Genomic DNA, 23,920 nt, shown 5'->3' on the forward strand with positions numbered 1-23,920 from the left:
CACACCTACCTAAATCTCCACTACCCAAGCTGCAAAGGACTCAAACACAAATCAACCTATGTATCCAGCTTTTCCTACATAAGCACACAACTATGGAACGCATTAACAAAAGTCATGAAAACAACTTATGATCACCTAAACTTCCGGAAATCATTAAACACTAACCTGTTCAAAAAGGCATACCCTACCGACCCAACTTAAATGCCTGTACCCTGCAACACAACGAAACCAAAGCTCGTAATGGACATATAATAACTCTTCCTCTCTACGATTCCCTAATGTGTCTGTACACATGAACCTTATTCTACCACAACATTACTGTATTTGTTCATACCGGAATTGGCGAACACCTTTACAGAACTATGTAAGCCACACTGAGGCTACAAATAGGTGGAAAAATGTGGGATACAAATGTAACAAATAAATAAATAAATAAATAAACAGCTAAGGTGAAGGTTGAATTCATTGTATTTGATCATGGAGGAGTTGGGAGATTAGGAGGAGGGAGGATTTCCACACTGACCTCAGACCAGTTGTTGCTGGACGGAGTGGGGATGGGGGATTAACAGAAATTGGTTATTAGGGATGGGGGACTATACCGGGGGAGAGGGGGGGGATGGGTTTGGGGTTGGTTTTGTTATTTCAGGAGTTTCAGTATGGGAGGTTTTGTGTTGGGCTTTTACTTTTCAGGAGGTCTTTGATGCTTGGGGCGAGGTGTGCACGGTTCCAAAAATTTGGAGAGTTGGGGATCAAGGGGTTGATGGCTGGGACAGCCCTTTGGTCAGATAATGCTATACATCTGAGAAACAGTCACACCTTATGTAAGAAGACCTGAGGGTTAAATTGGTTTCATGGAATGTAAATGGAATAACGTCACCTATTAAACGCCAAAAAATCTTACAAGCCTTGAACAGTCAGAAAGTAGACCTTGCCTTTTTACAAGAGACCCATTTATCTGCAGTGGAATATTTGAAGTTTAGGCGTTGGTGAGTGGGGCAAGTAATTGACACTCCAGCAGCTCATCGTAAAGGCGGTCTCCTAGTTCTTCTGCGAAGGGGGGACAGATGTAGTGATTCAGAAATCCTGGAGGGATCCCAAGGGGAGGTTCTTAATGATTAAAGCCCTTCTTAACAAAAAACCAATGCTGTTATGTAATGTGTATGGGTCTAACGTATATGAACATGGATGGATAAGAGCTATTATTCAGAGGGTGGTAGGGTTGGAAGATATGCCCATTTTAATAGGGGGTGACTTCAATATGGTTCATGAACCAGCTTTAGATAAATCTGGAGGACTCATACAGAACAAGGGGAACTCTTCCAAAGGCATTCCACTCCTTTGCTCGAGTCTAGAGCTTTTGGATATTTGGAGAACGTTACATCCCATGGACCGAGACTACACGCATTTGTCTCGGGCACACAGAACTCAATCTAGGATTATTGGCTTTTATCGGCAACACTCTTTTCATCCATGAAAGATGCTGGTATAGGACCTTATAATGTGTCAGATCACGCTTCGGTTTGGTGCACTTTGGATTTTGGAGGATTAGAGAATAAATTGTGCCAATGGAGATTTACTCTGCAATTATATTGGGATCAGGCTTTCAGAGAACATTTACTTCATAAATGGGAGGCGTATCGAATGAATAATGCAGATCACATATAGCAACCAGTGCTTTTTTGGGAGGCAGCCAAGGCTGTGCTAAGAGGGAAAATAACTCCTCCTTTAAGAAAAAATCTAGAGATAGGGAAATCTTGCGATTAGAAAAACTGGTGGTTAGAGCTCAGAAACTATATGGGGAGCGTCCGACGGCGCAAGCGTGAAGTTCCCTTCTGGCGATTCAAACAGCTCTTACAGAACTTCTTCCTGATAAGGCAATGAAATCAGTGAACTATTTCAAATATCAATTGTACCTACATGGAAATAAGTCTGGGAAACCTGCCCCGTTTGATTAATCGTTCGGGGGATCGCGTATTGTTGTTCAATTGGATAGAGGAGAGGGAGTTCGAGTGAGGTCAGATCGGGAGATAGCAGAGATTTTTCAACAATATTATCAAAAATTATACGCTAGCCCGCTGGAGACACCTATGGAGGGCAACCTCTACCTTGATAGTCTAGAACTACCCTGCTTGGGTAATAAAGATGTGGATAAACTTAATGGCCCCATATCTGAGGAGGAGATGGCTTTAGCCATTCAGCAGAGTGCTCTTTTAAAATCGCCAGGTCCTCACTATTGCTTGTGCGATGCCACACATTAATGACTGGTTTCGGGGTACTTCAGAATTCTCTCTAACTAAAGCAGAGACTTCTATCTTTTCAAATGTTCATTTTAGCTATCTTCTACATGCAGGAAACAGATTACCGATTCATGCTTTTAGAAGACACCCCTTACTTTTCTCACTAAGAGCCACCTGGAGATGGATATGTAGAAGGCACAATTTTATGGCAAAAGCCATCCCCCTATTATCAATTTGTAACAATCCAGCGTTCCCCCCCCCCTCCCCCCGAGACAGGGGGGTAGCGTATTTGGTCGTTGGGCCGCAAAAGGAATTTTATACTTAGCGCAGGTAATAAATGGGGAGGGTCAGTTGAGACCTCTGCAAGAACTATGTGAGAAATACAGAATAGCAGAGGGCCAGAAGTTTGCCTACATGCAATTACATCACTATATAGCTACCTTACAGTGGACAGACTTGACATAAGTACATAAGTAATGCCACACTGGGATTGGTGGAGCTGAGGGAAACAGAGAGGTACATAGAGGAGACCTACAGGGATATTGTAGAGAAGTCCCACCTCCAGTCTGGTAGCCCTTGTGCTACCTTGGAGGAGGGAGGTCTCCTAGAAGGAGAGCATCACCCTGGTGAAGTAGGAAAGTACTCCTGTAGCCAGGATCTGCCCACCAGGGGATGTACTATCCTCTCGCACCGAGGATATGTCTCCAAGTGCTGCCCGAGAGGGAAAGATTAGGACAGTCGTTGAAGTTGGTGATTCGATCATTAGGCATATAGATAGCTGGGTGGCTGGTGGACGTGAGGATCGCCTGGTGACTTGCCTGCCTGGTGCGACAGAAAATGTTATAGATGTGCTTACTGAGATGCGGTGGTGTACCAAGGGGGGGGGGGGGGGGGCGGTCCGCCCCGGGTGCAAGCCGCTGGGGGGTGCCGCAGCGCGCGCCTGTGGCCTCCAAGTTCGCTATGCTAACTTCGCTGGTTCGCTGCAGCTCCCTCCCCCTGCCCCGGAACAGGTTACTTCCTGTTCCGGGGCAGAGGGAGCTGAAGCGAACCAGCAAAGTTAGCGTAGCGAACTTGGAGCCCACAGGCGCGCGTCGCAGCACCCCCTCCCCCCCCAGCGGCGTGCACCCGGGGGAGGGGGGTGTCATTTCGCTGGGGGGGGGGGGCGCATCAGCGATCCGCCCCGGGTGTCATCGAGGGTAGGAACACCACTGCTGAGATGTACTCTTTGGGGGCTCAACAGTCGGTGCCGTTAAAATTTCATCAGCGGCAGTTGAAAGATACGACTACTGAGCTGGATTATGTGCGCTTGGCCTTTAGCTGGACGGGGGAACTTGGGTGTGAAGTGACGGTTGACGTGTGTAAAACATTCATAAAAAATTTATATTCAATAAGAATGTCAGTCCCGCAGCGAGAGAAGTTATACAAATTCCTTTTAAGAATATATATATCCTCCAAAAGAGCTCCCGAATAATAGAATCCTGTGACAGCTCTTGTCCAAAGTGTGGGAGTGATCTTGCCTCTCTGGGGCACATGTTTTGGTTGTGTCCGCGGGTCAGGCACTTTTGGGGAAATATTCTACATACAGTGGACCGGCAGTGGGGCTGCACTTTGGTTTGTGATCCACTGCTTCTTTTTTATAAGTATAGCTTCACTGCAGTTCCACCTCAGGGATTTAGACGATTCATTCAGACGGCTATATTTTTTGGGCTCAATACTATCTTGGGAGCGTGGCTGTCTGATCAGGGACCATCTGTGATTCAGTGGAGATCACACCTGATTCATCAAATGAGACTGGATAGATGTAGTGTTCGATCCCTGGATGATACACCAGGGGTCCGGTTTCGAGAAAAATGGGAACCTTTATGGCTAACCTTGCCCTCCAAAGGGAGAAGTCATATTCAGAATTTCTAATGTGTTTGGAAGGGGAGGGGTGGGAAGGGTGGGGAGGCTGGGGGGGGGGGGGAGATAGGGGGGGTAGGTTGTGTTCGGGGGTTTCCAGATTTCTTCCCTTTCATCTAAAGGCTGTTAACAACTACTGGGCCAACAGGTTGTTCAACATCTTTAAATAAGAGGTCTTCAAATATAACGTTTATTGGAATTGAGTTAGCAGAACCTATTGATGGTGAAGTTATTCCTTAATGTATGGTTGACGGATGGACGGGGTTTGGAGGGGTAGCAGAGGGAAGCTGGTTTGTCTGGAGGGTAAAAGGAATATAATGATGTATTAATATCGCTTTCTTTTCTGGATTTGTACTGTGTTGACTTTGACTATGATGTATAGTATTCAGGCCTTGTTATTTTTCATACTAATAATAAAAATGATTGCACATAAAATCGCCAGGTCCGGATGGGTTTAGAGCAGAGTTTTATAAACTTCTGAGTCCCGCAGTTATTCCTACTTTGCAGTCCTTTTTCACCCAGACTGCGGAGACAGGAGAACTTCTGAAATCTCTCCAATTGTCCAATATCATAGTCTTGTTGAAACAAGGGAGGGATCCAGACAATCCATCCTCTTATAAACTCATTTCACTTCTCAATGTGGAGGCAAAGTTGTACGCGAAAATACTGGCTAATCGAGGAGGAAGTGACGTCACCGAGCACAATGGACGTGTGAGCAAAGAGCTCCCGTTCACCCCTCGCTAAAATAGGCGATTAACCAGTGCAAGCCAAGAAAGAAAACTGCAAAAAAGCACCTCGACGGTAGCGGCAAACGGCGCAATTCCCCTGATCGATGATCCAGCACTCTGCATCGGCGAATTTAGCGCACTTTGCATACGCGCCACGAGTGGAAGCGGGGGCAAACAAAATGGCGGCTCCAGAGTCGAAATCGGCGCCGGAAGGCCCGAAGGAGCACAAAACATCAGCCACAACGCCTGGGCCGGCGGAGGAACTCCCGTCAGGGTCAGCGTTGCCAGCGGAGCTGAGGGGCTGGCTCGAAGAGATCAGCACTAATCTACAGATGCTGCGGAATGAAGTGGTGAAGATGGGGTCTGATCTTAAGACCGACATACGGGACCTGGGCTCCAGAATTGAAGAGATTGAAACGCAGATGGAGAGCCAGGGGGAGGCCCTGGGCCAGATGGATCAGCAAGTACTGGAACTGAGATCTGCCCAGCAACAGCAACAAGATAAGTTAGAAGACCTTGAGAATAGGAGCCGCCGGAGCAACCTGAGGTTCAGGGGCCTTCCAGAAACGCCAACCTATCAGGATTGCGAAGCAGTGGTCCAAAAGATGGTAGTGGAGCTACTGGGTACGGGTGGCACTCAGACCACAAAGGATGCTATCCAGATTGAGAGAGCGCACAGGGCGCTGGGCCCCGCTAGAAATAACGTGTCGAAAGACATCATCGCCTGCTTCAGCAGCTACAAACTTAAAGAACAAGTCCTTAAAACATCGCGCCAGGTGCAAGACTTCACCTGGGACTCATATAAGATAGAAATATACCAGGACCTGGCTGCCGCAACATTGAAGAGGAGAAATGACCTGCGTCCATTCACAAGAATGCTGCGGGAAAAGAAAATACTGGCTAATCGAATGGCTCGTGTGCTCCCGGCACTGATAGCGGATCCCCAGGTGGGTTTTGTACATGGTCGTACTATTAAACATAACATACACAGCTAAGCCCTCTCTGTTGGTCAGCTTTGACGCAGAGAAGACATTTGATCGTGTTGATTGGGGATTCCTCTTCGCTGTCTTACGCAGATATGGATTTAATGGTTTTTTCCTGGATGCTGTGGGAGCATTATACTCGGCACCTGAGGCAAGGATCCAAGTGAATGGGTAGACATCTTCGGTTTTTGAGATATGTAGAGGTACACGGCAGGACTGTCCCCTGTTTCCATTACTTTTTGTTCTGTCGTTGGATCCCTTGGTTAGGGACATTATGTGTAAAGAAATATTCAGGGGGTTCACATAGGAAGCCATGAGTTTAAATTCTCTGCTTTTGCGGATGATCTGTTGGTGCATGTAGTGGAACCCCAGACATCTTTAGTGGAGCTGATGGAGAGTTTTAAGGAATATGAAGATTTTTCTGGTCTCAAGCTGAACGCAAGTAACTCTTTAGCATTGCCTACTGTTCCATCGATTCAAAATAATTGGATTGTTCCTTTCCCCTGGAAGTGGGCAGATACTTCTTTTTGATACCTGGGTATTCAGCTACCTTTTAAGACTTCTATGTTATATCAGATTAACTTACCACTATTATTGGAACAAACTAAAATGAGCTTAGATCAGTGGGCGCACTTTCCTCTCTCACTCCATGGTAGAATACAGTTCTTTAATATGGTTTGGTTTCCCAAATGGCTTTATATTCCTCAGCTGTTACCTCTCAGAGTGAAGCAGGACTTACAGGATCTAAGGAAACTTGTCACTCGTTTTTGTTGGGTGGGTCGAAAACCAAAACTGGCCTTTAGATATTTAATTGGAGCTTTCAAATACGGGGGATTGGGTCTTCCTGATATGCATCTTTATAATTATGCGTGTCTTCTTCGTCATATTGATTTCTTGAAGAGCGGAATTATACACCCTGAGAATATGAAACAGTAAAACTAAGGCAGGTGCATTTGCGTGGGAAGGAACTCGCACATGCAAGCTGGAGCATGGCTCGTGCTCCTAAAAGCTTTAGTTTTTTACACGGCAAATTTGCCAAGTTGGGTGACGCAGGACGGTGTCTACCCACTTGTGAAAATAAGAGAGCCTGCCTGTCCTCAGAGAAAGATGTGGATCCCAAGGGGGGAGGGGGGCACAAAGCGGGCAGCAAAAAAAGAGAACACGAGCAAAGAGAGAGAGAATGAGTGAAGACGGACAGAAGCCAGAGGGTGGTGGTGAATGGAATTCGCTCGGAGTAGGGAAAGGTGAGTAGTGGTGTGCCTCAAGGATCGGTGCTGGGACAGATTCTGTTCAATATATTTGTGAGTGACATTGCCGAAGGGTTAGAAGGTAAAGTTTGCCTATTTGCGGATGATACTAAGATCTGTAATAGAGTGGACACCCCGGAGGGAGTGGAAAACATGAAAAAAGATCTGAGGAAGCTAGAAGAATGGTCTAAGGTTTGGCAATTAAAATTCAATGCGAAGAAATGCAAAGTGACGCACTTAGGGAATAGAAATCCTCAGGAGACGTATGTGTTAGGCGGGAAAAATCTGATAGGTACGGACGGGGAGCGGGATCTTGGGGTGATAGTATCTGATGATCTGAAGGCGACGAAACAGTGTGACAAGGCGATGGCCTTAGCTAGAAGGTTGTTAGGCTGTATAGAGAGAGGTGTGACCAGCAGAAGAAAGGAGGTGTTGATGCCTCTGTATAAGTCGTTGGTGAGGCCCCACTTAAAGTATTGTGTTCAGTTTTGGAGGCCGTACCTTGCGAAGGATGTAAAAAGAATTGAAGCGGTGCAAAGAAAAGCTATGAGAATGGTAAGGGATTTGCGTTACAAGATGTATGAGGAGAGACTTGATGACCTGAACAAGTATACTCTGGAAGAAAGGAGAAACAGGGGTGATATGATATAGACGTTCAAATATTTGAAAAGTATTAATCCGCAAACGAACCTTTTCCGGAGGTGCGAAGGCGGTAGAACGAGAGGACATGAAATGAGATTGAAGGGGGGCAGACTCGAAAAATGTCAGGAAATATTTTTTCATGGAGAGAGTAGTGGATGCTTGGAATGCCCTTCCGCGGGAGGTGGTAGAAATGAAAACGGTAACAGAATTCAAACACGCGTGGGATAAACATAAAGGAATCCTGTTCAGAAGGAATGGATCCTAAGGAGCTTAGCCGAGATTGGGAGGCAGAGCCGGTGGCGAGAGGCGGGGATAGTGCTGGGCAGACTTATACGGTCTGTGCCAGAGCCGGTGGTGGGAGGCGGGGCTGGTGGTTGGGAGGCAGGGATAGTGCTGGGCAGACTTACACGGTCTGTGCCCAGAAAAGGACTGGTACAAATCAAGGTAAGGTATACACAAAAAGTAGCACATATGAGTTTATCTTGTAGGGCAGACTGGATGGACCATGCAGGTCTTTTTCTGCCGTCATTTACTATGTTACTATGAGAGGGATCGCAGGGGAAAAAGACTATCTTTCCCTCTCTCTCTAAGGGCTATGTTTACTAAACAGCACTATGGTCGCATTAGTGGTTTTAATGCACGTAAATGGTGTACGTGCATTAAACACTAACACGCCCATAAAAATGTAAAGGGGTGTTAGCGTTTAATGAGCCTTAAATTTACAGGCACGTTAAAAATGCTAACGCACCTTAGTAAACATACCCCTAAATGACATATTGCATAAATATTGAGAAATATTTTCTGACAATCTTTTCAGGCTCCCTGAGCAAGCACTCAGTAGTTGATACCTGCAGCAGATTGTTCTCACTTTAAAGTGAAATGGATTTTTCTTAGTACACTACACATTTTTGTGTAATATATGTCAGAGCAAGATGTGAAGAAGGGCAGGCATAATCTCTCTTCTCCACAAATACCGTGCCTTGCTCTGAGGTGAACAGCTACTATGGAATTCAATTGACAGATCTCTATACAGAAAATAAAGTAAAACAAACATGATCTTATCTTGAAATGTCATCAATTCCAACAGTAGTAAATTATGCCATAACTTTAAGCTGTCACAGTCACAATACCCAAAACTTTTATTTCAAAAATCAATCCAGCCAATATTCAGTCAGCAACAGTGTTTTCTTTAAATGCTGACTGTTGTCAGCTAGATTAGCCCTAGATATTCAATGGCAGGCCGTATCTGGCACCAAAATGAATATTTGGGGCTAATTTACACTCCATGGCCACTGGAGCTTATGTGAGTACTGGACGATATCAGCCGGCACCTGAATAATGCGGGCTCTGGCTTAATATCAGACGGGACCCACGTAACTATTTTTCTAATTCCCCCTCCTTGCCTGCCCAATAGCCCCCTCTCCAACCCCTCACCCCAAAGTAGGCCCTTCTTCAGGTCTGCCTGTCTCCCTGGTGGTCCTAGTGGGGTTGTTAAGGGGAGGAGCGAAGCCCCCTCTGTAGGACCAACAGGGAGACTACCTAAACCTTGGGGGAGCAGGGGAGTGGTGTTGATGCTCACAGGCTGGGGAGGGGCAGAGTAGGAGGGAGGGGGCTATTTGGGAGGCTAGGAGGGCTTTTAAACTTAAAAAATAGTTATGCAGGTCCCAACCAATATTCAGTGCTCGGGACCGCAAAGCTAAGAGTGTGAAGTTAGGACAGCTTTTGAGTTGTTCCTTTTATGTATGCCTCTCATCTCCAGCAACCTATAAATTGCTGAAAAGTGCTAAAAGCTTGGCAGAAGAGTAAGCATGAGATGGCTCAGTGGGAGTTGATATCTGAGATTGTATATGCTTATTCCTGCACCGGCTTTAGCAGGCAGATTGTGATCTGTTTGTTGGGTTAAACACTTCTTGTGTACAAGTTTCCATATTAGAGGACCGGAAATGTGCTGGTGTTTTCCAGGGGAGTAGGAGAACTTGGGGTGGGGGGATGTTGCATGGAACTGGAAAAGTACGCTGGGTGCAGAGCACAACCATGTTTTGTATTGCCCGTTTATTCTCTTTGCCCTATCAGGCTCTGAAATGTCTATCTGAGTTGGTGGTACCTTGTTTTTCTCGTTTTTGAATCATGCTGTTTGTATGTTGGTTGTGGTGTTCATTGCTTCAAAAATGGTATCAATAAAAATTCTTGGGAAGGAGGTCACGTGATATCGTGTTGGTGAGCGGACATAAGTGAGAGGAGCTCCCAAACCTCGATCCCATTAATGCCCTACAACCACAAATTTTGAGCGAACAGACCTTACCACTAAAGAGAAAAACATCTGAGAAGATTGAGGCACTAGCAACTGGATGAAGCGAGGATCTATGGTTTCTAAATCAGTGAAAAAGCAGTCTGAGAAATCGAGACCATCGGAGGTACGCAAGATGGCGGACGCGGATGGACATGGGATAGACTCGGTGAGCTCGACATGGGTGGCTGAAATAGTCTTGGAGATGACTCAGGCAATAGATTCTTCTCTAGATAAAAAAATTCCAAAGCATCACCAACAAATTGGATTTGATGGATGGACGGATGGAATCATTGAAGGGAGAATTTACAGCCTATTGCCAGAGAGTCTCAGATCTAGAAGACCACATGCAGCGAATGCGCTCAGTGAACACCTCCTTGCAATCCAAAATGGAGGAGCTGGAAAATAAGATAGACGACATGGAAAACCGATCTAGGCGAGGCAATTTGAGATTGGTGGGCCTACCGGGGTCTATATTGAAGTCAGAGCTGCGAGGATTTCTGGAAACCTGGCTGGTTAAGTCACTGCAGCTTCGATCGGAAGTAGGGCCTTTGAGAATAGAAAGAGTGCATAGGCTGGGCCCCAGAACACAGTTGGAGGCCAAGCCCTTGGTAGTAATTATTAAACTACTAAATTACATGCATAATACTGAGGTACTACGGTCAATAAGATCTCGAGGCCCACTCACATATAAAAATAAGAAAATATTGTGTTTCCAAGATTTTTCTGCCTTGTTACGAAGAGCGTATACACCCATATATTGAGAATTACACAGACGCCAAATACAATTTGCCCTTTTATACCCAAAGTGGCTTAAAGATGGAAAACCTAACTTCTTTGACACAAAAGAGGCAGCTAAAGTCTTTATAGGTACATAAGTATTGCCAAACTGGGAAAGACCAAAGATCCATCAAGCCCAGCATCCGATTTCCAGCAGTGGCCAATCCAGGTCACAAATACCTGGCAAGTTCCCAAAAAAGTACAAAATATTCTATACTGCTTTTCCCAGAAATAGTGGATTTTCCCCAAGTCCATTTAATAATGGTCTATGGACTTTTCTTTAGGAAGCTGTCGAAACCTCTTTTAAACTCCGCTAAGCTGACCGCCTTTACCACATTCTCTGGCAACGAATTCCTGAGTTTAATTACACGTTGAGTGAACAAACATTTCTCCGATTCGTTACTACATTGTAGCTTCATCGCATGACCCCTAGTCCTAGTATTTTTGGAAAGCGTAAACAGACACTTCACATCTACCTTTTCTACTCCACTCATTATTTTATAGACTTCTATCATATCTCCCCTCAGCCACCTTTTCTTCAAGCTGAAGATCCCTAGCCACTTTTGCCTTTCCTCATAGGGAAGTCGTCCCATCTACTTTATCATTTTCGTTGCCCTTCTCTGCACCTTTTCTAATTTCACTATATCTTTTTTGGGATTTGGCGACCAGAATAGAACACAATATTCGAGGTGCGGTCACACCATGGAGCGATATAAAGGCATTATAACATCCTCATTTTTGTTTTCCATTCCTTTCCTAATAATACCTAACATTCTATTTGCTTTCTTAGCCGCAGCAGCACACTGAGCAGCAGGTTTCAACGTATCATCAACGACGACACCTAGATCCCTTTCTTGGTCTGTGACTCCCAACATGGAACCTTGCATGACGTAGCAATAATTCGAGTTCCTCTTTCCCACATGCATCACTTTGTACTTGCTCACATTAAACGTCATCTGCCATTTAGATGCTCAGTCACCCAGTCTCGTAAGGTCCTCTTGTAATTTTTCACAATCCTCCTGCGATTTAACTACTTTGAATAACTTTGTGTCATCAGCAAATTTAATTACCTCACTAGTGTATATGCCTTCCTATGCTTGGCCTGTTACTAAGGGCTAGGCCTAAGGCCTGTACTGTCAGTTTGGTTCTCACATGTTAGCCTACTAACTCAGCATCTTGTGTAACAATCATTGCTTTCTCAGGAGCTGAGAACTGACACTTCATAACATTTGTTTGCAGCTGAGTATGTTTTTCATATACGGTGGATATAACCTTGGCAGTTGCTGACAGGCTGAGGACACAGTGTGAGCCTAACATGTCCAGAATGTTTCATTTGGGAAGATAGACAGAGAGAGGACACAAGGGTATTGTTCTGGCTCTGCACGCAGAACTGACACAGAACTCATAAGCTAATTAGCCAATGGCCACCGACTGTTCACGTGCAGAATATCCATATATGATATAGGCTAGTTTCTGATTTCTAGTTTAGGGGAAATCACATTATTTATGAGAAATGTAACTTGCACCAGTATATATATGATGTCCGGGGCAGTATTAGTGGAGCAGCTTTTGTTATTCAGGATGTGCGCTGCTGACTGACAACCTGCTCCAGGGAGAGAACTATTATTTATATTTGGCTCTGTGAGATACCAATAAAGGTAATTTACTGGCTGAGCTTGAGTCTAAATTCTCTTTCTTATCTGTGCTTTCCCTCCCTGTGAGGGCGAAGGGACGGAATTCACACTAGTTACTCCCATCTCTAGGTCATTTATAAATATGTTAAAAAGCAGCGGTCCCAGCACAGACCCCTGGGGAACCCCACTAACTACCCTTCTCCATTGAGAATACTGACCATTTAACTCTTCTCTCTGTTTTCTATTTTTAACCAGTTTTTAATCCACAATAGAACACTACCTCCTATCCTATGACTCTCCAATTTCCTCTGGAGTCTTTCATGAGGTACTTTGTCAAACGCCTTCTGAAAATCCAGATTCACAATATCAACTGGGTCATCTTTATCCACATGTTTGTTCACCCCTTCAAAGAAATGTAGCAGATTGGTGAGGCAAGATTTTCCTTCACTAAATCCATCATTAATCCATGCTTTTGAATATGCTCTGCAATTTTGTTCTTAATAATAGTCTCTACCATTTTGCCAGGCACCAACGTCAGACTCATCGGCCCATAATTTCCCGGATCTCCTCTGGAACCTCTTTTAAAAATCGGCATTACATTGGCCACCCTCCAATCTTCCGGTACCACGCTCGATTTTAAGGATAAATGACATTACTAACAAAAGCTCCGCAAGTTCATTTTTCAGTTCTATCAGTACTCTGGGATGAATGCCATCCAGTCCAGGAGATTTGCTACTATTCAGTTTGTAGAACTGTCCCCATTACATCCTCCAGGTTTACAGAGAATTCATTAAGTTTCTCCAACTCGTCAGCTTCGAATGCCATTTCTGGCACCGGTATCCCACCCAAATCTTCCTCAGTGAAGACCAAAGCAAAGAATTCATTTAATCTCTCTGCTACGGCTTTGTCTTCCTTGATCGCCCCTTTTACTCCTCGGTCATCTAGCGGTCCAACCAATTCTTTTGCCAGCTTCCTGCTTTTAATATACCTAAATTTTTACTATGTGTTTTCGCCTCCAATGCAATCTTTTTTTTTAAAGTCCCCCTTAGCCTTCCTTATCAGTGCTTTGCATTTGACTAGACATTCCTTATGCTGTTTCTTATTATTTTCAGTCGGTTCCTTCTTCGGTTTTCTGAAGGATTTTCTTTTAGCTGTAATAGCTTCCTTCACCTCACTTTTTAACCATGCCGGCTGTCTTTTGGTCTTCCGTCCTCCTTTTTAATATGGGGAATATATTGGCCTGGGCTTCTAGGATGGTGTTTTTGAACAGTATCCACGCCTGATATTTTTCAACCCTCGCAGCCGCTCCTCTAAGTTTTTTTTTTCACCGTTCTTCTCATTTTATCATACTCTCCTTTTTGAAAGTTAAATGCTAACGTGTTTGATTTCCTATGTATACTTACTTCAAAGCTAATATCAAATCCGATCATATTATGATCACTGTTATCAAGCGGCCCCAGTACCATTAACTCCCGCACCAGATCATGCGCTCCACTATGAACCAACAAGCCTCTCCGAAATGGAATACCACTGAGAAAGGCGACTTCACAGGGGCGCCAGTGACATCTTCGGTTTTCTCCACTGGATCTCGACATCAGATGAACAGGATAAATTACAACATGATCATTACTTATAGTTATCTTTTTTCCTACTTTCTACTTTATTTCTCCCTTGACATTCCCCCCCCCCCTTTTTTTTTTGTATCCGGTACGTGTCGGAGAGTAACCGTGCTTTAGAGAAGTGCACAAGGGGAAGATCTCCAGTGCCATGGGATTTCGACTTCTGGTATCTGTGAGGAGACCGCAGACCAGTATTAGACTATCCTGCTTATAATCGAAATAGAAAAACGCCTATATTGTGACCAAATCGGGAGATAGACGTTTATCTCACAAAAACGAATAAAGCGGTATAATCGAAAGCCGAATTTGGACGTTTTCAACTGCACTCCGTCGCGGATGCGGACAAAGTTGATGGGGGCATGTCGAAGGCGTGGTGAAGGCAGAACTGGGGCGTGGTTATCGGGCGATCAGAGATGGGCGCCTTTCGCCGATAATGGAAAAAAAATATGTGTTTTTAGCGAGAATTTAGGGCACTTTTCCTGGACCCTGTTTTTCCATGAATATGGCCCCAAAAAGTGCCCTAAATGACCAGATGACCACTGGAGGGAATCGGGGATGACCTCCCCCCCACTCCCCCAGTGGTCACAAACCCCCTCCCACCACAAAATATGCCGTTTCACAACTTTTATTTTCACCCTCAAATGTCATACCCACCTCCCTGGCAGCAGTATGCAGGTCACTGGAGCAGTTATTAGGGGGTGCAGTGGACTTCAGGCAGGTGGACCCAGGCCCAATCCCCCCCCCCCCCCTGTGCTGGTAAATGGGAGCCCTCCAAACCGCCCCCCAAACCCACTGTACCCACATGTAGGTGCCCCCCTTCACCCCTAGGGCTATAGTAATGGTGTAGACTTGTGGGCAGTGGGTTTTGAGGGGGATTTGGGGGGGCTCAACACCCAAGGGAAGGTGCTATGCACCTGGGAGCTGTTTTACCTTTTTTTTTTTTTTTGTAAAAGTGTCCCCTAGGGTGCCCGGTTGGTGTCCTGGCATGTGAGGGGGACCAGTGCACTACAAATCCTGGCCCCTCCCACAAATAAATGTCTTGGAGTTATTCGTTTTTGAGCTGGGCGCTTTCGGTTTCCATTATCGCTGAAAAACAAAAACGCCCAGCTCAAAAAAAGATAAACGTCCATGCTTTTCGAAAATACGGTTCGGTCCGCCCCTTCACGGACCCGTTCTCGGAGATAACGCCCATGGAGATAGACGTTTCCGTTCGATTATGCCCCTTCATATGCTCCAACTTTCCCAACCTTGGGCCTAGGAGATTTCTGGCCGCAGAAGTGAAGTCATACACTTGACCTCCCTTGCTTGTGGGTGAAAGAAGCCCCACCTGAGGGGGCATAGCAGGTCACTTTCCAGAGGATGGATATCTGATACTATATCAAGATTTAAATTTGGAATGTGGTTATCACTGGAGATTTATTATGGTTGTGAACTTCACATGGCAATTTTCTTTTCTCTAAGAACTCATTAAGACAAGTTAGGCTATACTGGACATCCGGTATACAAGAACATAAGCACACAAGCCTTGACACGCTGGATTGGACCCGGGGCCCAATGGGGCCTGGTGCTCTAGTTGTGAGCGGCGAGCGAGTTGGGTTGTGATACCAGGTTGGGGTCCCGGACTCTGATCCAGAGGAGATGCTGCTGGTCATAGGAATATAATATGGACTTATATCGCATTACATCAATTCTTGATCTGGTCGTTAAGATTTGGTGTTTTAGTTTTTTTGCTCACTGTTACTGGATAATATGCAGGGGAGTTTTCTGTTGGTGGAGGGGAAGGATAATGGGGTGGGATAGATGGAATTACAAGGAGTTAGAACTCTTTAATGGGTTGGGGGAGGGGAAGGAGAAGGGAGGGAGGAGCCCTCTTACAGTGACAATTGGTAGTTCATGCCAGGGATAGACGGCAGGACTATGACCAGCCTCATAGGAAGGCTGGTGGAACTATTTGATTGGGTGGGTGGGAGGGGGACAGAAGGGAAGTAAAGAAATCTGGGATCTATTATCCTTTTTTGTTATGTTTGGGACTGTTTCTGAATGGGAAGTTTAGGGGATCTTCTTGACTTTGCTCCTTCTGTTTGGTTGAGGGAGGGAAGAGATGACACCAGAATGCGATACCGGGTCCCTTGGGGCATCTCTTTTCTCACCCCACGTATAGGGGAGGTAGTAGGCTGGGGCGACCCTCCCTTTAAAGATAAAATCATGGGTCTGCATGTTTACTATCAAAAAGGTTGGGTGTTAGATGCCACTTAAAGTTATTTCTTGGAATGTTAATGGGGTACTTCTCCTATCAAGATACAAAAAATGCTGCAGTTTTTGAAACCGTCACAGGAGCGAATGTGGCCTTTTGCAGGAAACTCACTTGCCTGCTTCGGAGCATGCAAATTTAAGAGGTGGTGATTGGGAGATATATTGGAATCTCCAGCTGTGGGCCGTAAAGCAAGGGTAAGGATTCTTTTCCGAAGACCCTAGATGTTCAGATTTAGGGGTGCTAGAGAGTGGACTCTGGAAGATATCTCTTGGCCAAGGTAATGATAAATAAACAGCCTCTGCTTTTGTGTAATATATATGCTCCAAATGTTTATGATAAGGGTTTTTTAGGTAACTGATCCATACTGTAGTGCAACACCAGGATATCTCGGTGATCATGGGGGGAGACTTCAATATAGTTCATGACCCGGTACTGGATAGAAGTACAGGCAAAGGGGGAGGGGAAGGGCCCAGCCTTAGGGGATTTCTTCAGTGTGTTCAGCATTAGACCTTACAGATGTATGGCGCATTCTACACCCAGAAGAAAGGGATTTCACCCATTTGTCTAGGAACCATTCTTCTCAATCTAGAATTGATTATTTGTTGGTATCTAAATCGGTCTTTCCTAAGGTCCAGGATGCAGGGATAGGCCCTTATGGTGTCTCAGATCATGCTTTGGTATGGTGCTTAATGGACGTGGGGCATAGGGGAAATCTGCCACCACGGTGGCGCTTTCCTGCCCATTTGTACTGGGACACCAAGTTCAAGGAGTATTTAGCTAGCCAGTGGGCAGATTATCAGGAGACAAATGGGGAGCATCATGATAACCCAGTACTTTTTTGGGAAGCGGCTTAGGCAGTACTTAGAGGAACAATAATAGCATATACTAGTTACAAGAAGAAAGTCAGGGACAGAGATTTTGCATCTGGAACGTCAGGTACAAGAAGCAAGTCAGCAATTTGGATTGACTCCCACACCTCAACAAAAAACGCAAATGATGGCAACACAAGCTGCTCTTAATACACTACTGCATGTGCACACGGTTGAATCTCTGCAGTATTATAAATACAAACTTTTTGCATATGGCAATAAGCAAGGGAAATTACTGGCTAACCTTGTCAGGCAGAAGTCGGGTTCACAAACGATTATGCAGATAGATAGAGGGGCTGGGACTAAGGTACGCACAGATAAGGAAATCATGGAAGTGTTTTGTTCCTATTATCAACATCTTTATGCCAAGCCTTGGGAGGAGGGATTGGAGGGTCGAACGTATCTTGAGGGTAGGTCCTTGCCAGTTTTGACAGTACAGGACAGATCTAAACTAAATGCCCCAATTTTTGAGGAGGAAGTTAGTCGGGCTATACAGCAAGGGTCCCTTTATAAAACACTGGGACAGATGGGTTTCGTTTCGAATTTTACAAAATCTTGAATCCTGTGATCGTGCCGACTCTGTGGAATTATTCACTACATTTGTAGAGACGGGTCCGTTATCTGATTCACTGCGTATACTATAAGATTCTTGGAGTGACCATTGACCGTAATCTCACACTTGAATGCCATGTTAAGATACAACCAAGAAGATGTTTCAATCAATGTGGAAACTCAGAAGACTAAAACCTTTCTTCCCAGAGGCATTTTTTGCAACCTGGTACAATCAATGGTGTTGAGTCAATCTAGATTATTGCAATGCGCTGTATACTGGTTGTAAAGAACATATCATCAAGAAACTTCAGACAGCCCAAAATACAGCAGCTAGATTCATTTTGGAAAGTCAAAATACGAAAGTGCAAAACCCCTAAGAGAGAAGCTCCATTGGTTCCCAGTTAAAGAACATTCTGTGTTCAAAGTTTGCACATTGGTCCATAAAATCATTCATGGAAATGCTCCGGCATATATGTCAGACCTTATTGATTTACCTCCAGAAACACTAAAAAATCAGCATGTACATTCTTGGGACTCCACTTCCCTAGCTGTAAAGGTTTAAAATACAAACTAGTTCATGCATCCTGCTTTTCTTATATTGGCACGCAACTGTGGAATACACTACCACTTAACTTAAAAAATATTCATGACCTTACCAACTTTTGAAAATCACTAAAGACCTACACCTTTTTACCAAGACTTACCATAATAATTAATAACAGGGACTCTAACACATCACTACTTACTATAGAATCTGTTTTTTGATTTATCGAATTGTTTAATCAGTCTGTTTTTTGATTTATTGAACTGATTATATCCATTGTGTTACACTTGTTCTTCAATTGTTTTATCTACTCTTGATTGACGATGTTAGGATGTCCTTTAGATTGTAAGCTCCTTTGAGCAGGGACTGTCCTTCTATGTTAAATTGTACAGCGCTGCGTAACCCTAGTAGCGCTTTAGAAATGTCTAGTAGTAGTAGTAGTAGGATGTATTATTGTAATCCACATTGAGTCTGCAAATAGGTGGGAAAATGTGGATACAAATGCAATAAATAAATAAATAGTAGTGCTGCTGAAACCGGACGGAACCCGCATTGCCAACTTCATACAGACTCATATCTTTATTGAACGTGGAGGCTAAAATTCTGGCAAAACTTGTGGTGAATAGACTAGCCTCCGCCTTACCATTGTTGATAGATGACAGTCAGGTTGGCTTTGTGCAGGACGCCACGATCGCTAAGAACATTCGTAAAGTATTAATATCAATGAAATATGTAAAATGGACAAAGGTGCCTTCTCTGCTCATAAGTTTTGATGCGGAGAAGGCATTTGACAGAGTAAGGTGGGAGTTTTTATACGCAACATTAAAGGCCTATGGGTGTTGATGGGTTCTTTCATTGTATATGAACCTAGGGCGGCATGATGGCTACAGGGGATAGTTTTGGAACCTTTTGAGATTCAGAGGGGGACCCATCAGGGTGTCCATTGTCGTCACTTCTTTTTATTCTCTTGATCCACTTATTCGGGAGATTTTCAATAATCCAGATATTCAAGGAGTAAGAAATGGTGCCCTAGAGTTTAAATTATCAGCGTTTGCAGACGATATTTTAGTACACCTTGGTTAATCCGGAGACGCCCCAAGTGCTTTGATGTATAGCTTTGCTGAATATGGGGACCTTTCCGGGTTTTAAACTGAATTTTGATAAATCTTTGGCTCTGCCTACACAGCCTTCGATGAGGCGTAATTGGGAAGGGGGCTTTCCTCTGAAATGGACATCTAGGTTCTTTTCATATTTAGGTATCAGACTTCCATACAAGTCTTTTCTGATACATGATCTGAATGTGTCATCTCTCTTAGAATTTTCCAAAAACCGTTTCACAAAGTGGATGTCTTTTCCTATTTTGGTATACGGGAAGCTCCAACTGTTTCGTATGGTTCTCTTTCCCCGATGGCTCTATACTTTGCAATTGTTGCCTATCAGACTGACAAACAGGGACCTACTACCTCTCCTTAAAATACTGTTGAACCTTTGCTAGACAGGGAGAAAACCTAGGATTCAGTTCAAGTATATGCGTGGCTCCTGGCAAAGTGGGGATCTTGGACTTCCAGACATGCAGAAATATAACGTGGCTTGTTTGCTTAGGTATATGGGGGATTGGATATTAGAGGAACAAACTTTCACGCCCAGGACACATTAAATGGCTTCTTAACACCCCTGGAATTTCTTTTCTCTAATGCATTGTCCGGCAAGATTAATACCAGAAGGTCTCCGGGGTGGTATATTACTGAAATCTTTGAAGGTAACCTGGAAATATTTAATCACAAAGATGGGAGGGAATCCTCAGATTTCTGACCAACTACCAGTGCTAGGCAATATTCAGTTCCAACCTGGAGAAGAGAATGCTAGCTTCCGGCATTGGGCAGTTAAAGGAATTTCTCATTTATGTCACCTATTAGAGGAAGACGGGAGGCTGCTTTCTTGGAATGTGTTATTAGAGAGAGTGGGTAGAGCCTCATGATTTGTTCATATATAGGACAGGTGAGTCATGACATAGGACAGGTGAGTCATGACTTTGCGGAGCCCAGGTTCAGGTTGAGACGTCGTTTGTTAGAATTCTTCGGGCCATATCAAGTTGGCGGCCTGTCGGTGTCTGGTTTACACAAAAGCTTTAGGGACATTGTTATTAGTCCCAGATTGGAGGGAGCTTGGGGCCTGCTGGGGTCAGGACCTGGGAGTAAATCCGGACTCATTAGATATGCTTATGCTGAATCAACAAATTCCGACTATATCAATTAATGCTGAATTGCGTGAATGTCAGTTCAGAGTGCTACATAGGGTCTATTTTACCCAGGAAAGACTTTACAAGGCAGGGGGGGGGGGTAGTGCTGAATCTCCGATATGTGAGAAATGTCATCAGGAAGTTAATTCCTTTATTCATGCATTTTGGAAATGTAGGATTATACAGTCCACTTGGAGGAAAGTGCTACAATATTTAGAGAAATTATGTGGAGGAAGGATCAGGGCGATACCAGCGAGCCTCCTTCTTGACAGATATGAGGACCTGGGGTCGAAGGATCGCTTTTCCAAACTGTGGAGGAGTGGCCTAGTGGTTAGGGTGGTGGACTTTGGTCCTGGGGAATTGAGGCACTGAGTTTGATTCCCGGCACAGGCAGCTCCTTGTGACTCTGGGCAAGTCACTTAACCCTCCATTGCCCCATGTAAGCCGCATTGAGCCTGCCATGAGTGGGAAAGCGCGGGGTACAAATGTAACAAAAAAAAAAAATGATCCACAAAGTGGGGATGATAAGTAAAAGCAGGGCTTTTTTTGAGGGGGTACTTGGGGGTACTGAGTACCGGCACCTTTTCCATTGTGTGCTGAAATTGGCCCATGGTTCCCAAGTTTTAATGAAAGAGCTCAGGCTCTACACACCAATTCTGCCTTGTCATAGATTCTGTGACTGGTTGCAGGGGTCCTGGCTATTGTGGGGTGAGTCCCTCAGTGATCACCTCATCCCTGAAGGGTGGCCTGACATTTGAGTACCGGCACCTATTTTGCAAGAAGAAGCGCACTGAATAAAAGAATTATTTTGGGAACATGGGTCAGCACCAAGCTTCTCCTTATTGGCAGTGGAGGAACAGGTTCCATAACTTGATGCTATTGGAACAACAATATGCGCGCTCTTCCTGTAGAAGGAAACAAATGTTTTTGGCCACTTGGGATAAGTATCTCCAGTCTCTACCTCTTAGAGCCCGCAGCCTGGTACTGAACTCTTTTTTAGTTCTCCTATGATGTTTTGTTTTAAGTACACATGGAGGAGGATCTTGGGAATGGGGGGAGGGGGGGACAGTGCTTATATGTAGGTAGAAGAATGGAACAGCCTGTTCACTATCAACTTTTTCCCCCTCATCTCCATCCTTGGGGGGGGGGGGGGGAATAGGATCAAGGAATGGATGGGAACAGGATTGGGAACCTCCAGAGGTCTGTAACGAATAAGGGGGGATGTTATAAGAGTAAAGACAACCCCTTTAGTTGGCAGGTATGGCAATGTGTGGAAATAGACAGACTGGAGTATATCTAACACCTCTTACAAATCACAATGATCTCAGTCCCATTTTGGATGGGAGAATGTTGAGTGTGAGTGGTTTTTACTTTGTTCTTCTTCGCGTGGGTTGATATTTATGTAGGGGAGGGGGAATTTGGTGTGGGAAGATAAAGAGGAAAACATATTGACGATTATTGGAAAGTTTGTTGATTATCTGTACCCATGATTTACCTTATTGACATGTTACAACAATCCTTATGCCCTCTATCTCAACATCTTGATGCAATTTTTGTATCAAGGGTTCCATACCATGAGTGGGAAAGCGCGGGGTACAAATGTAACAAAAATTTAAAAAAATAAATAAATACATAAGGGAAAAAGGGAAGAGGGCAACCCCGTCTGGTGCCTTTCTACTGGGAATTTAATCTTTTTAAGGAAACCACTGCCCAAATGTGCATCTCTATTTGAACTTGTTATACGTTTGGATTTACCCTAAGCCCTTTACTTATTTCTTGCTTTCTGTTTCTCTCTCTGGCTTAGATTTTTGAAGCCAACATGTAAATTTGCACCTAGTTTGAAAATAACAGACACTATAAATCCTTGTATATGCTTTTTTATATTTAAAAAAGGGTATTATCAAATTTATACCTTTATCACTCTAGTGGCAAACTAGCTACCACTTCCAGCTTCTGACAATATTCTGGACTCACCTCCAGGTATATAGAAGGTGGATTATGTTCTCCTCCAAACTTCTCCAAAAGTGCCTCTATGTGTTCTTGGGTCAACTTAATCATCTGTTTGATGTTCCAAACCTAGACACAAAAAAAGATTAGCACTTTTACTTTACCTGCAAAACACTAATGGGTCACTATTTAAACTCAGTGGTTGGCTATTGTTTTAAGATTCTGGCAGTGGCATTTAAATAAAACCTGAATAGTAACCAGCGCTGAATATTCAGAGAAGAGCGAGCAGTGCTGGCATTATACAGATAGTGGCTTATACTCAAACTGCTATCCAGATAACTATTTGGATAAAGTTAGGCCAGCAAATTTTCATATAACATTTGCATCCATCCATACTCTGCCCTGGTGGTATTAGAAAAGTGCTGTGGTAGTCTTATGATTATTAGCAGCACTGTCCAGTTAACACTACTGAAAATCAACAGTTTGTCCTGATCAGTAGCACTTATCCAGATAGCAGGTAGTGCTATATGGAAAAGGGTGTTTAAATATTTAGGATGGGGAAAATATGAAATGAACTCGTTCAGAAAAAAAAATTATTTATTTCTTACCTGATAATTTTCTTTCCTTTAGTCGCAGCAGATGAATCCAGAGACTTGTGGCTTATGACCATCTACCAGCAGGTAGAGATAGAGAGCGCTGAACTGCAGTGTCTTATAGGATGGAATGCTCCTTGACCAGTTAGTATTTCTCATAACCAAAGCAGAAGAAAACAGAATTATAATATTTCTCCTTCCCCACAGGGAAAAGTGCTAAACCAGGAACTGCAAACACGTAAACCGCTTACAACAGTCCATCTAAAATATAAAAATGCAGCAACAAGTTCCAACAGAGAGAACTAACTGATAGGAACCGCCAGAAAAACAGGGTGGGCCTCTGGATTCATCTCCTGTGACTAAAGGAAAGAAAATTATCAGGTAAGAAATAATTTTCCTTCCTTAGCATCAGCAGCAGATGAATCCAGAGACTTGTGGGATGTAGCAAAGCAGTCCTGAAATAGGGTGGGAACCTAAAGCTCCTGCAGACAACACTCATACTCCAAAAGATGAGTCCGACCAAGCAGAGACATCCAAACGGTAGTGGTCTAGAGAAGATATGCAAGGAACGCCATGTTGCTGCTCTACATATTTCCTCCAGGGAGAACAGACGGGCTTCCGCCCAAGAAGTCACGACAGCTTGGGTAGAAGGTGCCCAGAATCCAGCCTAAAGTGGTTTACCAGCTAGTAAATAATTGAACGCGATAACCTCCTTGACCCAGCGAGCTAGCATGGTTTTGGAAGATGCATTACCTTTCTGAGGTCCCGAACAAAGCACAAACAATGATCTGACCAACAGAACTCGTTGGTCACCTCCAAACATTGTAAAAGCACATGGCAAACATCAAGGAAGAAGGAAGAAAGAA

General features: G+C 44.2%; 1 protein-coding gene across 1 annotated transcript in view; it reads right to left on the bottom strand.

Annotated features, from left to right (window-relative positions):
- Positions 1-22,586, bottom strand: part of BRAF (B-Raf proto-oncogene, serine/threonine kinase) — a 1,688,602-nt gene extending 1,666,016 nt beyond the window's left edge. Inside the window, exon 1 of the mRNA XM_030216338.1 lies at positions 22,489-22,586. Within this exon, the coding sequence (XP_030072198.1) occupies positions 22,489-22,572 (84 nt within the window). The 5' untranslated portion in view covers positions 22,573-22,586. The remainder of the gene's footprint in view (positions 1-22,488) is intronic.
- Positions 22,587-23,920: the final 1,334 nt, after the last annotated feature.

The sequence above is a fragment of the Microcaecilia unicolor genome, chromosome 10 (assembly GCF_901765095.1).
Source record: "Microcaecilia unicolor chromosome 10, aMicUni1.1, whole genome shotgun sequence".
Taxonomy (NCBI): Eukaryota; Metazoa; Chordata; class Amphibia; order Gymnophiona; family Siphonopidae; genus Microcaecilia; species Microcaecilia unicolor.